Genomic DNA, 14447 nt, shown 5'->3' on the forward strand with positions numbered 1-14447 from the left:
TCTGAAGCAGCACAGCTCAGGGTAAAGGAGTCTGTAGCATTCCAGTCTCTTGGCAGGGGTTTGGGACACCTATTCCCAAAGAAGGCCTCCCATGCTTCATGAACTTAAATTATACCCAAACTGTAACAGGGTCTGCCTTAGTAATTTCATTGCACATCTCGATGTAACCCTGTATTGATAGAGATCATTCAAGTTTTCATTCCTTTGCCTCTGTCTGCAAGTATCCATAAGCATTTTACTCACACAGGACTCAACTCTTCTGGTTATTGTTATTATTACACTATTATCTGGTTATTATTATTATTACATATTCAGCTCTGGCACAGTCCTTGAGAAGTGCGATTTTGGGAAGAATTACAGGTAAACCTTCCACCTAAGCTGAAATTGCATAGGAACTTTGAAGAAAAGCAGGTAATAAAACTTCCCCAAAAATTCACAAGGATACTTTCTGAGTACAGTACAAGACACGTAGCAACAGTTCTAAGTAAACCTCGTGCTTCCTCCAGTATTTTTTGCTGGGGCAATGGCTAGCAGTAAGAATGTCCTTCTGTGTTACAGCACAGCAGTAAGCAACCTGACAGGGGCTTAAACAGACACAGACACAGCATCTCCTTGTCACTTGTTAAAGAAGATCCAGGAAGGGCAGGAGAACCTCTCTTTGGCACACTGGAGACTTGAGCCCTCAGTCAGTCTGGGATCAGTAATATTAGCCTTATAAACTTCTATCTTGCCTTGCACATCACTCACAGCATTAGAGACTTAACCAGGAGTCCTCATATGAGATTATCTCTACTCAACCTTCAGAGTGATTTCAGGCAACAACGCCCGCTTTGGGTAAGCATCTGATATACCATGATGTCTCATAAAGAAAGGGAGGGGAGAAGGAGACACTAAAGAGGCAATTTCCTTGGTTCTGGAGAGCATATAATAGGGATCACTGATCTGCCAGTCATGACCTGGGAAGAATCACTTGGGTGTGCTGGCTGTGCTTAATCCCACAAGGATAGCTGGCAGCAAAGGCACAGGTTAAAGAGACCAACAAGGGGCTCAATCTTAGTTTTTCTACTAATAGGCAACATTCCCCAGTCATTATAGCCAGAAAGCAGCATGCTGCAACACAGCATCTGCAATGTGGTGGAAAGACAGCTGGCAAGCTCTGTGACCAACCTCCAGTTTCAACATGTTGAGTGGTAATTTAATAACTTACTGTCTTCAAGGCACACTTGAACCATAAAGGATTTTTATGTCCTGTCATCATGGCAGGGATGCACTTATCACCCTACACCATTCAGTTTTTGAGTTTTCAAATTCCTAAGGGTCATGCTTGTTAGTGATGTTGGGGAGAAAAGAGCATGTTCCCGTATCTGATATCAGCCTGTCCCCTGTTGGAGCATAAGCAAGGTCATAATTTGTCATGATACACAGTAACAGAAAAAAACCAATTTAGATTACAGCAAAGTGACAAAGTACATCCCATATGACTGAACAGTCACACTGTATAGATCAAAACACCTTTTTTCTTCTTTAATATAATCACAAAATAAGGATAGTAGGCAGGTGAAAACATGAAGAAGTTAAAGGAAAACATGAAGAAGTTAAAGGCAGAAAGTTAAAGCCTGAAAACAAACAATGTATTTTGAAAGTAGGAAGAAATCCTGATTGTAGTTCTTTACCACCCATTACATACCCAGCAGAGGAGTATAGTCCTAACACCAACAGTGCAAAAATGTCTCCAAACTCCAGGATTTACAGGGAGTGCATGCATGGTTTAAACAACACAGGACCCAGAAGAAAACCCATTGTTTTGAACTAGTATAAACATCTGGAGTTTAGCAACTACTGGAGGAAATCACTTACTTGGTTTTCTCACCACCCCAGCACTACCAATAACACAGCAGCATGTGATATCTCAGGTTCTCTATGGGATGGGGGCTGAACACAGGGTACAGTCTCTCATGTTCAAAAGTGTAATGCAACATTCTACAACTACTGTTTTGAGACTGGCAAAAGTGTCATTTGTCCAATAAATGCATAATTTTTTGTTTGTTTCACACCTATGTTCTGCTCAATTAAGTACCTGTGGATAGTAACAGTGGCAGCATTTTCTATAATGCAGCTACATTTTCTTTAAAATTCAATAATTTCTGCATCTGTAGGCTAACACAGTAATATCATTTGTCATATGACACTGCAAAATAAGTGCTATACCAAGGTTCATATTGTTCTCTTTATCACACTTGCCTTATTATTAAAGAAGCAACAAAAAGAAATGTTGCAAAACAGCTCCTCTGACAGTCAGCATTTTTCTTCTGTCTTTGATGCATTTCCCCACCACAGTTGTCACAGCAACGACACATACAGAAGCAAAGTCCCACAAGAGGCAGTAACAAAATAAATAGCAATCCCAAGGCTGCGGAGACTATAAAACCGATTTCATAGTAGATGGCCTGTAATTCAGACAAAAATAGTGGTAACAGCAGGTATCACACAGTAACTGCAATCAACACAGAGCAAAGAATTCAAAATCAAACTACAGACTAAACCAGCTACTGAGTTACTGAGGTTATGGAATTGGTATATTTTGTCAATAAGTGACAACTTTTCTAACAAAAAGATACATAATGTTGTAGATACTGATAGCTAATAATTATTTTCCTAGAGTATTAGCTAGGCAAACTACAAGAGTGAGTGCTAAGAGAAAAGCAGGCTCACAAAAAATAAATGCGAATCAGTGCAATGGAAACAGGTTAAAAATGAACACATCTGAATTCCCAGACCATGAATATACTGTTTATCACATCTGTTTCCAAAAAGGCTCCACAAATGTCAGCAAGGCTACCTACAGCAACATCTTATCAGGGGGAAAAGGAGGCTTCATTTTTTCTCCATTTTATTCAGTTAAGAGTAGAAAAATTCATCTGAACCCCGAAGGGAAGTATTTCACTGGATGATCGATTACAATGGCAGGGGTTACTCCAAAGGGCTGAATTTAAACCTGCTTAGGGACTGGAAAACATGCAGAAGCAGACAGATTTTAAGATCTCTCAGGTAAAGGCATTTATTGTGCTGCCAAACAGCACGGCAGCAGCAGCTAAAAGGATGCTTTCCAAAGCTGGCAGGAGCGAAAGGGAAGGATGCAAGGCCATACCCTGACTTGCTTTCCCATGCAGAGCCCTGGGACCAGAGGCTGGGCCTGGCAGGGCCCTGCACGGGCCCCCAGGGGACACTCTGTGAGCTGCCCTTGCTGTTCCCTCTGCTGGAAACACAGCCCAGGCAAAAGCAGGCCAGGGAGGGGAATGTGCACGGACACAGCACAGCGTGGGCATGCCCCAGGAGTCCTTCTGGTAAATCGGTCTTCTCCTTTCCTTTCCCAATCTAAGGAGAACTAATTCTCACACTAGTACTTTGAGTCCTTTGCTGTTTCACAGATCCACCAGCACAAGGGCAACTCGGCAGCAAAAGGATGAAACTGAGGCTGCACAACTGTCCTGTAAAATAAGTTACAATTTCTCACAAGATATCAATCATGCTCTAGTTCCAGCTTTGCTGATGCCCTTCCTCACAATCCCTAATTACCAACTGAGCCAAACACAGCAATTACCACCATAAGCAGAGTTGCAAATTTCTGCCCTAATTAACAATTCTAGGATGGAAACTACTCTTTTAATTATTATTATTAACTGCTTGTTAAAACCTGTGCTTCCTTCTGAAGACTGTGAAGTGCAAGTTTAAAAGAAGAATTTGGCTGGATTTTGCAAAAGAATCACTGTTTTCTACGTAGCTGAACGCTTCAAAAATTAAATGACAGCATGTTATTTTAAGATAGTTTAGATGGAAAAACAGTATTTAAAGTGACATTAAAAATGGCTATCGGTGTTTTAACAGCAATGCAGACAAGGTTAGTTTCTTTTCAAAGCTGTACATCTACCATAAGACATTACCTGAAGAGTCAGGACAACATTTTCTGGCTGTGGAAGTCAAAACAAATGGAGAATGTGTATAACACACAGGCAGCATGCACAAAAAACAAATCCCATGAATAATGAATAAATAACCATGACTAGATCATAACAGATAACAACACAGAAACAATAACAAACAAGCCACTAAAGTAAAATAATGCACAGAAGCACCATTAAATAATTATGGAAAAAATATTTACAATAAAATACATAGCAGCTATTTTCTGGTTTCCTTGGTGAATGAAAGGAATCTAGGATTTGTCTAACTAATACTTTCATCTTAAAACAATGACAGACCAGTTACTTCCACACTGAGCATCTATTCCATATAATTCCCAATATATCTCACAGATGGCCAGAGATGGCATTAATTTTTGGTTTGGTGACTTCTTCATGAATTCCACCTGTCATAACTGATATGATATTCTTGACTAACTTGACTAGTTTTTCTTCTCAGTGCTTATTTTATTTTAGTAGCTCCAGGAGCAATTTGGGATCTTAGCACATAACACACAAAATTAATTCTCACTTTCAATTAACCATGTAGAGGTTCAATTTAAATTATTCAAAAGAAAAAAAGACATTCAAGAATGACTGAAGAAATCTATTTAACAGTGCTTACCTATTTTCTAATCTGTAGAATCAGAAAAACACTGAAAACTAAAAAGTCAACAATAGGATTTCAGAAGAACTCAATTTCCCCTTTGTCTCCCACAATGGAAAATTACTTTCTTTTATTTTCCCCTTCACCTCTGCCTGCCAAATTCACAGCTGACAGTGCTTTCCCCATTCTCCTAACTGGAAGAAAAGCAGACAAGCTGGAGATGGCAAGACCCCCTCAGGCCAAAGTCTGATGTGTGAGAATCAGAAATGTTCAAGTTTGAGCTATTCTTTAATCAGCAACACACACATCCTTTTGAAACCTCTACTGTACAGTACTACTTAAAATGCTCAAAACCATATTTTGAACATATTACCATATTTCCTCCTGTATCAATGGGAGGATGACTAGTGCTTCCCCTCCCCTATTAATCTGGAAGCAAGCATGATTTTGAACATGTGGGGCATGCAGCTCCCAGCAGCAGCAGAGCAGCGGCAGCAGGCACGGCTCAGCTGCCGCCTGGCCTGGCACACTGCTGCCCCTGGCAGGGCATGGGCAGTGCCCATGCTCAGAGTCCAGCTGGGAGCACTGGGACACACAGCACAGCAGGGGGAAGGGTCTCCTGGGTCACTGACACATTCTATAAATAGGTTCAAAAATGATACAAAGGAACAACAGCAGAAATGTAACAGGATAAACAGGGGAAGCAGATTTCCTGTTCCTGCTACTGAAGGGCTGTTCTCAGTTCTTGGCTGTTCTGAGTTCTCCTCACACATCCATTTTGGCCCTCATGCCACAGTGCTAGCCCTATATTTCGCCCAAGAAGCAGAACCTTCTTCCTCATGCCTCCTCTCCATATATATTTCAACAGAGTAAACACATCCCTTTTCAACTCTTTTCCTAAGCTAAGCAAACTCTTCCTGTTTCACTTGAAGATCCAGAAGTTTCCCAGATCACCCTAACAGACACTTCCTGAACTCATCCTAGTCTGAATTCATTCTTCCTGAATTTGAGTGATCAGAACCACAGGCAAACATTTCTAACTACTTATTCACACCCTTCAGCAACATTCACACTTCCCTGTCTCCGTTGGAAATTCTTCCAGGGACATATCTACAGCCATGCTGCCTGCTTCTCAGCTGATTGTCACTGATGCTTCTGTCTTCTGAAGCACACTCTTACTCGTCCTGATGTATTTTCATTTTCCTAATTTGTTTCAAGTTTTTGCTCTGTATTCAGATCAGAATTTGGACTGATGAATGTCCTGTATCTGTTCTGCTTCTTAAGCACTCCTCTGTTTTAACTGCCACTCTTTAATCACATGACCTACACAGGACAAGTCTCAGGTTTCTCATGACTTATGTACTAGTTAATAAATACTCTGCTTGTGGTCAGGGATACCACCTACAGTCTAATGCTCCTGCTCCCAGACTCTCCCTCCAAGCCCTACCCTTACACTCTTCCCTGGGGATGCAGGAACAATCTGCGCTGCCCCACTCTAGAGAGTCCCACCAAGCAAGCAGGTGGGATCAGAAAGAGTCACTTGATGCAGCAAAACAACAGAACCCACAGACCAGGATGTCATGCAGAGCTTATCAAGCTACTGGAGAAACAGGCATGAGCTGCTGGGAAGACCCAGAAGCACCAGTAAGGCCATCCTGGTCCCAAGCAACAGCTCAGGGTCTGAGCTGATGGGCACACCACACTGGGCACCAGCAGCAAGTCACTCATATGAATGAACTTGTCCATTGCCTGGGCACAGCTCAATTCCCACCGTAGAAACTCAGCTCCTGATTCAGAAGTGGAACACTGCTCCAGAACAGCCCAAACTTAGATGCACATTCCATTCCTTCTTGCTAATGTATAAATAGTACATTTATAATACAAATTCAGCTTTTTGAAAACAATAGGTGAAGCTTACATGAGAGCTAAGCAGTAATGTTGCTCCCTAAGGTTTTTGAAATACAAACTGATTTTTCAATACAAAGAGCCATCAGTCTTTGAGCAACAATCCCATTACAGCTGGAATTTTTAAGTCATCTTTAACTACGAGTAGTCTCTTTACAGTGGCTTGTGGAATTTTCTTTATAACTGGTCTCACATTTTTCAGGAAAACATCCTACTTATTATTAAAAAACATCCATATTTGTATTCTGTTCAAATACTTTTAAAGTACTAGCTCCTGGTTTAGGAAAAAACCCTGAATTTCAAAGTCATAATTTTCATTATTTTATGCAGATACACACAGACAATTTACCTTTTGATAATCGCCCTGTGTATTTCCAAACTGCTGCTGTGCTAGTTTTCTGATGAGATCTGAAAATAAGCAAGAATATTCCACAGTTTTAAACAACATATTTTATAAAAGCGGAGGAAAGAGAATAATATTAATTTTACTGGTAGGTTGGCAAGATGAAATTAGGAACAGCAATCAATAGCATAGGCAAGCATGTAAGTGTCCCCATAAATCTGTATAGTAACAACTTTTCTAATCAACTGAGTGTTTTATGAGCTCACAGGAATATAGCCAGGTTCTCTATCTATTAATCAGTTGCTACTAAAATACAGTGAAGGTTTGCCTGAGGCCTTCCTCTGTACTAGAAAATCATTAAAAGTTTATCACATATGTATCAATTACCTGGACAATGTTTTGGGTATCAGTTTTGATTCATGTTTATGCCAAGTACATACATGCATAAATACACATACACATATGATATATACAGCATTAGATACATAATGTGCAAAACAAGCATGCCAGTGATGATTTCTTGACTCAAGGGTGCAAAGAAGATCCTTATCTTGCTGACATTATCCCAATCCTTTCCCACTTTTTATTTCTGTATTTTATTTTTTGATCTCTGGATCAACAGGGAGTATGTAACACCACCAAAACAAATTACAGCAATCACAAAAAAAGGCAGGAATTTAACACAACTAGTGCCACCTTCAGTAAACCCTGGCAGCTGCAACAAATGGATCCCCTTTTTGGGACATCACCAGCCTACTGTTACCAAGGTTTTGACAACCCTATGGAAGGTAAGTTGGGAACTGTGGCTCCCAGCCACTTGTGTGTCACCCTGCACTCGAAGGAGAGGGGCAGCACCAGCCCTGCAGACCCTCTGCCTCAGAGAAGCACCAGTGGCCCTGGGTGTGCTCCATGCCAGGCAGCGTAAAACAACAGTGTTTGCATGTTCAGGAGAAATAACTGACCAAACTTCTGGTCTCTGATGAGGAGGAAGCACGTCAGGAAGGCAAACACTACACCTCAAACAGCTCAAGGAAGAACTCTACACCGTATGCTCATACAGAGCTGGACTTCATCCTATTACTGTCTTTAGTCTCCCCATGTCCAGATTAACAGAGTTAATAACCTCCAGCTGGAGGATAAAAACCCCCAGTAATTTCCTAACTGGGGATCCATAAAGGACCTGAAGGTGTAAAACTGACTGTTCACCTCCCAAAAGTACAAGGCCTCTCAGGATTTATTGTAGCACTCAAAGTATGTTCAGGGAGTTCACAGGGGCTGTGATCTCACTCCTCTCACCCCACACATGGCTCAGGAAAACACATCCCTAAGCAAGCAGTGTCCATAGCTCTCCCTCCTCAACACCCCACAGTGGGAACATGGACTTGACTGATGGAAGGGATGCTGAAGACCTCCTCACAGAAAATTGTCCAAGGAAAGAAAACACACAACAGCAAAGCACCAACTCCTGCTCTAAGGCAGGCAGTCCCAGCAAGGGAGCTGCAGCCAGCAAGACTGCCAATTAAAAAACAAAAATCTGTGAATGCATCAGTGAAGTGCCAAGCCACAAATCACTCCTGGCATAGGGAGTAGATTCCAAAACACTCAGAGTGCTGGTGGTATGTGGGCAAGGACTCTATTCTGAGGCAACCTCAGTTTGGAAAGCCCATACATAAAGTACAAGATAAGGCTGAATCGCACAGTAAGAGAAATGGAACTAAAACATCCATGGAATAAGCACTTGGGAAGCACAAAAGAGTTATGATCCCTGCAATTCCTTTCACACTCTGCATCTTGGGAGTCAGGAGACTGCTGAAAGAAAAGGCACACACCACTGCATGGGCAACACACAACTGATCACTGCTGCAGCTCTGGAACATCTCTCACACTGGGACCAGCAGAGTCCCCCTGCATGGAGACCATCCCAGGCAGCATCTGTGCTCCTCTGAAGGTTTCAGTAACAAGGAGATGCAAATCTAAGTGAGGCAAAACTTCACAAACCCCAAAGATGCAATTCACACTGGTTGTTAGACAAGTTTTTCTTCTTCAGCAGAGGTAACATTTCTTTCTTCCTGCTGACTTCTATGCCACGTAAATAAATTTAAGAAATATGGCTGCATGAAATAATAAACACAATAAATTATTTTTGCAGCTAGATGGCTTTCAGCATATAGGAAAGGGGGTAAAACAACTCTCCTGTTAACATATTGCTTCAACTATTTAGCATTGTGTGACAGCCACTGACGAGAAACTGACCAGCTCCAATTAGAATGTGATAGGAAGGAATAAAAAGGAAAAGCTTTTGTGATTCTCCATGAATGAAGCAGCACAGCCTGTGTGCAGGATCAGGTGCAGGAGCCAAGTGCCCAAGACTGTGGCATCACTCTCCTTGATGCTGCTCTGAAGGCAACCAGAAGAGCCCCCAGCAACCTGCTCTCTTTTCCAGGCTACTCCTAACTCTGAGGTTCATGTGGCTTTGTAAAACATTGAACTTGATTATGTCTGAAGGTCCCCTTCAGTGTGAATTATTCCAAAGTTATCCTGCAATCATAATGACTTTCCATTATAAATTATTTAGTGCAGTAGTGAAAACACTGCCAGGAAGCATGAAAGAAAGCAAGATTTTATTAGTGACAAAAATGTACTTTGATACATTTCCTACTATTGAGAATTGGTACAAGAAAATATTAAAAATACTAGCTTTTCCTGTTAAATAAAAATTGAAGGCATTTACCCATTCTCCTAGTTGAGCGTCTGTCCCCATAAAAAGTCAAACATTAAAAAACCCAAACCCTCAAACATGTTACATGAAGTTTTACATACTTGTATAAACACCCAGCCACACCCCCACAGATTTATGGACCTTTGCTGGTACACATTAGGCACAGGAAAGTAACTACTCCAGAGAAACAGAACAGCTGAGAACAGAAGGGAGCCCTCAGATCACCCAGCCCAACCTCCCAGCTCAGGACACAGTGACCCCCCACAGGTTACCCAGGGCCATGCCCAGTCAGGTTTGCAAGTAAAAGAGACAATACTTAAAAAATCAAACCAAAACAACCCAAAACTTGCTCTGATTTCTTGTGATATGCCTAAATTGCTCAGAGCGTTCCTGATTCACAGTTTTATTTATACTGTTTCTGTATTTTATAGCCTATGAGCAAAACAATGACAGAAGTCTACCTGAATACACTATAACAAACTCATGCAGAAAATAGCACTTCATACCTTTTTTTGGAATTTTGAGATTCTAAAGCTTATTCATCAGAAAGTAAAACATCTTTAGGTTAATAAACAAGAAAGCCTGAAAATTGTTACAAAAGGTTCCCACACGGTTTGAGTAAATTTAATAGTAGGAACAGTACAGGTTTCATGCACAACTCAAGGGCAGCTACAGACCATTTTTTCCTCTTAATTTTACAGAATGTGAGACTGCCCTGCTGAATAAAGATTCACTACTTAGATTACTTTGCAGTGATTTTTCAGAAGTAACATGATGCTCCAGGGTGTTTTTCTAACCAGGCACACAGTGATTGACCAGTCTTTACCATGAATTTATTATTTCAATAGCTTTCAATATCAACACTGTTAAGACATATCCTCATTTGATTCATTTCAAATGAAAAGTGGAAGTTATATTCCCATAAAAATATTTTGGGCTAGAACTGAATGTGAGCTTACCTGCAGCTACTCACATACCTGCAGGCACAAACAGGCCATGGTGAATTCACAGCACAAAATCCTCCCTGCTCAGATGATCTTTAAAGCTCCCTTGCAACCCAACCATTGCGATTCTGCAGGTTTTATTGCACACTGATGATAATCACAGTTACTAGTGCAGAGCTTAAGGGTGAACATCCTGTGCCAGGTACTGTGTAAACAGGAGCTACATATGGCTGCAGTGCTCATGGCAGCACAGTGAAAAGACAGCTCAACTCACATTTTATTCAGCCTGGGATTTTGGTCTGCTTTTATGAAGCATCTTTCCTCCCTAGCTAGAACATCTCATCTCCAGCATTCAAATAAGCTTTTATTTACAACTGAATTCAGGTAACTCCACACAACTCTCTCTCGTGTTATGGCAAAGTGCCATCCTGAGGCCTGTTTCTGTTTCAAACAGAAAATGTTAGGAAGGTGTGATAACAAGCAGTGTCCTGTATTTCCAAATTAACTGGATTACTCCTGAAATCTTGGCTTGACTAACTGTACACATTGTTTCACAGGACCAGTAATCCACAACTTCAGCACAAAACACATTTTATCATTGGGTTAAAAGAGATTTACCTTGTGAGGCTCATTTACACAGCTAATTACATTATTGCTTTGCTGAATCCTTCCTGCTCTCATCACACATGCAAAATGCCATCTGCCCTAGTAAATCTAACTAGCCAGATGAACACTTAATTTACCAATGCAATTTGTGAAGAACCTCTGAGGATCTCCAGTTAAGAAAACATAATCATTAACTCCTGCATTGCAAGAGTGCTGTGTCTATAGACCAAATACCTCATTACTCTGGCAGGAAAATGAGGTTATCACTAAGTGTGCTTCTTAAAACTGCTCTACAGAATGGGATAGCAAAAATAATAGAGATTTTAAAATAATCTGTCTGGCAATTAAGTACCAACATAAATTAATTACAAATTCTTCTGCCAAGGAAGCTTTTCATATCTAGTGACAGGAAAATAGCTGGAGTAAAACCTTTGGGAATGCTATGCTTTCACTTCACTCAAAAAATTCCACTGAGCCAGTTCAGATGTAGTGCAACTCCAGCATTAATCAAATTATGCCAGAAATTAATGTCTTTTTGTGCATAAATATAATATATTAGAGAATTATACATATATAATATATTAGGTTTCTATTCTGAAAGGTCTTCAAACAAGCCAATAAGAACTATGACTGAAGCATTCATATTGCACTAAAAGAAGATTTTTTCCAAACAACAGGGGAGAACTATGTAGATAATACAAATGATCAATTAGTAACTATTTTATTCCTATCTCATTCTATGCATAAAACAATATTTCAGTCCATTCCTGTCTATCTATAACAGATAGAGTCAATGGACTACATACACATTGAACAGTTCAGAACCCCTCTGAATATAGGTCAATTAGTCTGACATTAATGAATTAAAATTACTTCAGACTTGTGGTTTTTTCTTAATTATGAGTCACACTAATGAATATCTCCTGCAAAGCCAAGAAAACCAGGAAAGCCTTTCAGATTTATCAGAGACAAAAACCTCCTTAGGTATCTCAAAGCAAGTTTTACAGCAAGTTCAGTTTACTGACATTTTAAAATACTTGCTTTGACTTGAATGGGGCTTTGGTTATTTCCCCAAAGCCTCAAGCCATAGCCACTACCATGGCCAGATTTGGCTCCTACCAAAGAGGTCTCCTTTTTAGTGAGATTTTTTTTACTCTCTTTTAGGAGATCTTCCCAATTCCCACACAGCAGAGATCACTGTGGTGCACAGATAAGGAATCTAATCCAGGCATCCACTCATGTAGTCCAGACTATTCCTTTCCAACTTCAGATTGAAAAGCTTCACTCCCCTTTTCACAGTATTTTCCTTAGCCTTGGAACATAGCCCCTGTCCTTAGAAGAGAATTAAGAAAAAAAACCCAGACTCCTTAGACAACTTCTCCCCCTCTTTTTAGGCAAAGTCTCTCTATATACAATTCAATTTTTTTCTTTCCATTGAGTTACTGGGAACATCAGGTTGATTCAGCTTCCACCTTCTTGTTCCTTTCAAGAGGCAATTCTGACCCTCTTCCCTTTGAGCACAACTCCTGAGCAACACACAGATCTTCCCTTGCTTCAGTAGCCCACACACATCACCACCCATTTCCATTACAGAGGTGGTGAAAGGAAAGTCTCTGTTCAACCACCTATTCATGTGCATTAAAGAAATAATGAGCAAAAAACCACCATGTCTTTGGGACAAGAGAAAAAGACAATTAAGAAGGGAACTTCACTGCTGTACTTCATCACTAACGTGCAAAATAAAGCCCTATTACCTGTTATTACACCATGCCCAGAAAAATTTGTTTGAATGGACTTCAAAATCCAACAAGTACATACTAAATTGTTTAAGTATTTTAACCTGTCATCTGCTATGGCAATCTGCCTTGTCACCCTCCTCATGCCTTCAGTATGCAGTTTCCTCTCATCAACATGACCACTGTCCATTCCCATTCTCTGACTCTGCATTCCTTAATTACATATTGTTGTCCTACAGCACTCTGGCTGTCACAAAATTCAACAACACACAATATGACCCAAGCAAAAACACAATAAATAAATACATTTTTAAGGTCTAAGCAGATTTGTAAAGCGCATGCTGCTTTATTCATAACTGCAAAGACAAGCTACCAGACCTAGAAGTGCACCTTAGATTGCACTGCATGCAGTGCAGGGATATGAGAGACAGCAGAAATGCAATATGAAGTAGGTAATGAGGAGATGAAAAGCTATGAGCAGGGTTGAAAGCTCAGAAATGGCCTAACAGGAAGAGCTTTAGCCAGAGCACAGGTAGGACCAAGCATGGTGGAACTGCTGAAGACAAGGAACTGCATGGCAGCAAAGCTTCCAAGGGAACTGGAATGTGAAATTAAGGAGACTCCCTTTACACCCTTCCTAACAGAAAATAACACTAGTCTATTGAAGAAATAAATTATGCAGCAGTGGATCAGATAAAAGTTACAGTTAATGAACTTAGTGCACACACAAGAAAAAGGTCCCCAATTCCCAAAAATGGAAGTTAGGAGGACCAAACTGGTACTTTAAGACCTCCACAGGAAATCCTCACACCACACAGCTGCCCTAAACTTGAGGTTACTCTTCAGCACAGTCCCATTTTCTCCTTAGGCACATTCTGCTCTCCACTGACACGCACAGACAATGTTAAAGAGCCTGGCCGACGAAAAAGTTTGAAGAAAAAAGGAACAGCCACAGTATGGACCGTTACAGGATGCATGGAATGAACGATTTCTCCTTTGAAAACAACCTTTGCAGGGGCTTTCTAGTTGTTCCTTGCTACAAAGAAAGTTCTGTTCTTGCTGAAGTTTTGGAAGAAGAAAAAAGAAACAGAAGCCTTTAGAAAAATCCTTCCTTAGGAGGCTGCAATGAATTTGCATGCATCACGCAGACACAAAATGAAGTTGAAAGCTTTGAAGAAGTCTTCCACACAGAAAGTACATTCTCTCTTTTTCTGAAGGCAACAAAACTTCTGTAGCACACGGTTTGTGCCATGACAGCTATTTTCCTCCACTTGCTTTGCTTGCAGTAGCTACCTCAAGTTCTCCCTCGGCACCATCTGGTAAGGATTTACAGCAGATTACAGGCAGAGATTTACTTGGTGCACTGTATGTCTGGCTGCTTTAGCGCGCTGCACAGGCTCAGCAACTTCTGCAGGGGTTGGGATTGTGCACATGATGGACTTGGTGATCAAAGCTGTAAATATTTGGACTGTATGAACAACATTTTTTCTCCTCAGGAGTTGCTGTAAACTGAGGAAAGCACAGAAAATCCTCTCTTGCATAACTTGGATTGTCAGAAATATGAACACAGATAATTAATTGAGAATGACATGCTGGAGACCTGCTGACCAGATTACCTCAGTGACTGG

General features: G+C 40.7%; 1 protein-coding gene across 14 annotated transcripts in view; it reads right to left on the reverse strand.

Moving 5' to 3' along the window:
• PROM1 (prominin 1) overlaps window positions 1-14447 on the reverse strand; it is a 60958-nt gene that overhangs the window by 31060 nt on the left and 15451 nt on the right. For 10 of the 14 annotated variants that reach the window (XR_010439992.1, XR_010439997.1, XR_010439996.1 and 7 more), the window contains 3 exons: window positions 6821-6879; window positions 3942-3968; window positions 2242-2447 (listed from right to left, as the gene is read on the reverse strand). Coding sequence is in view for 5 of the 14 variants with exons in the window: in XM_064711821.1 (XP_064567891.1) it covers window positions 2242-2447; window positions 3942-3968; window positions 6821-6879 (292 nt within the window). In the remaining 9 variants the exon portion in view is untranslated. The remainder of the gene's footprint in view (window positions 1-2241; window positions 2448-3941; window positions 3969-6820; window positions 6880-14447) is intronic. The other 4 variants (XR_010439999.1, XR_010439998.1, XM_064711822.1 and 1 more) reach the window with 1 other exon arrangement.

Source organism: Zonotrichia leucophrys, chromosome 4 (assembly GCF_028769735.1).
Source record: "Zonotrichia leucophrys gambelii isolate GWCS_2022_RI chromosome 4, RI_Zleu_2.0, whole genome shotgun sequence".
NCBI lineage: Eukaryota > Metazoa > Chordata > Aves > Passeriformes > Passerellidae > Zonotrichia > Zonotrichia leucophrys.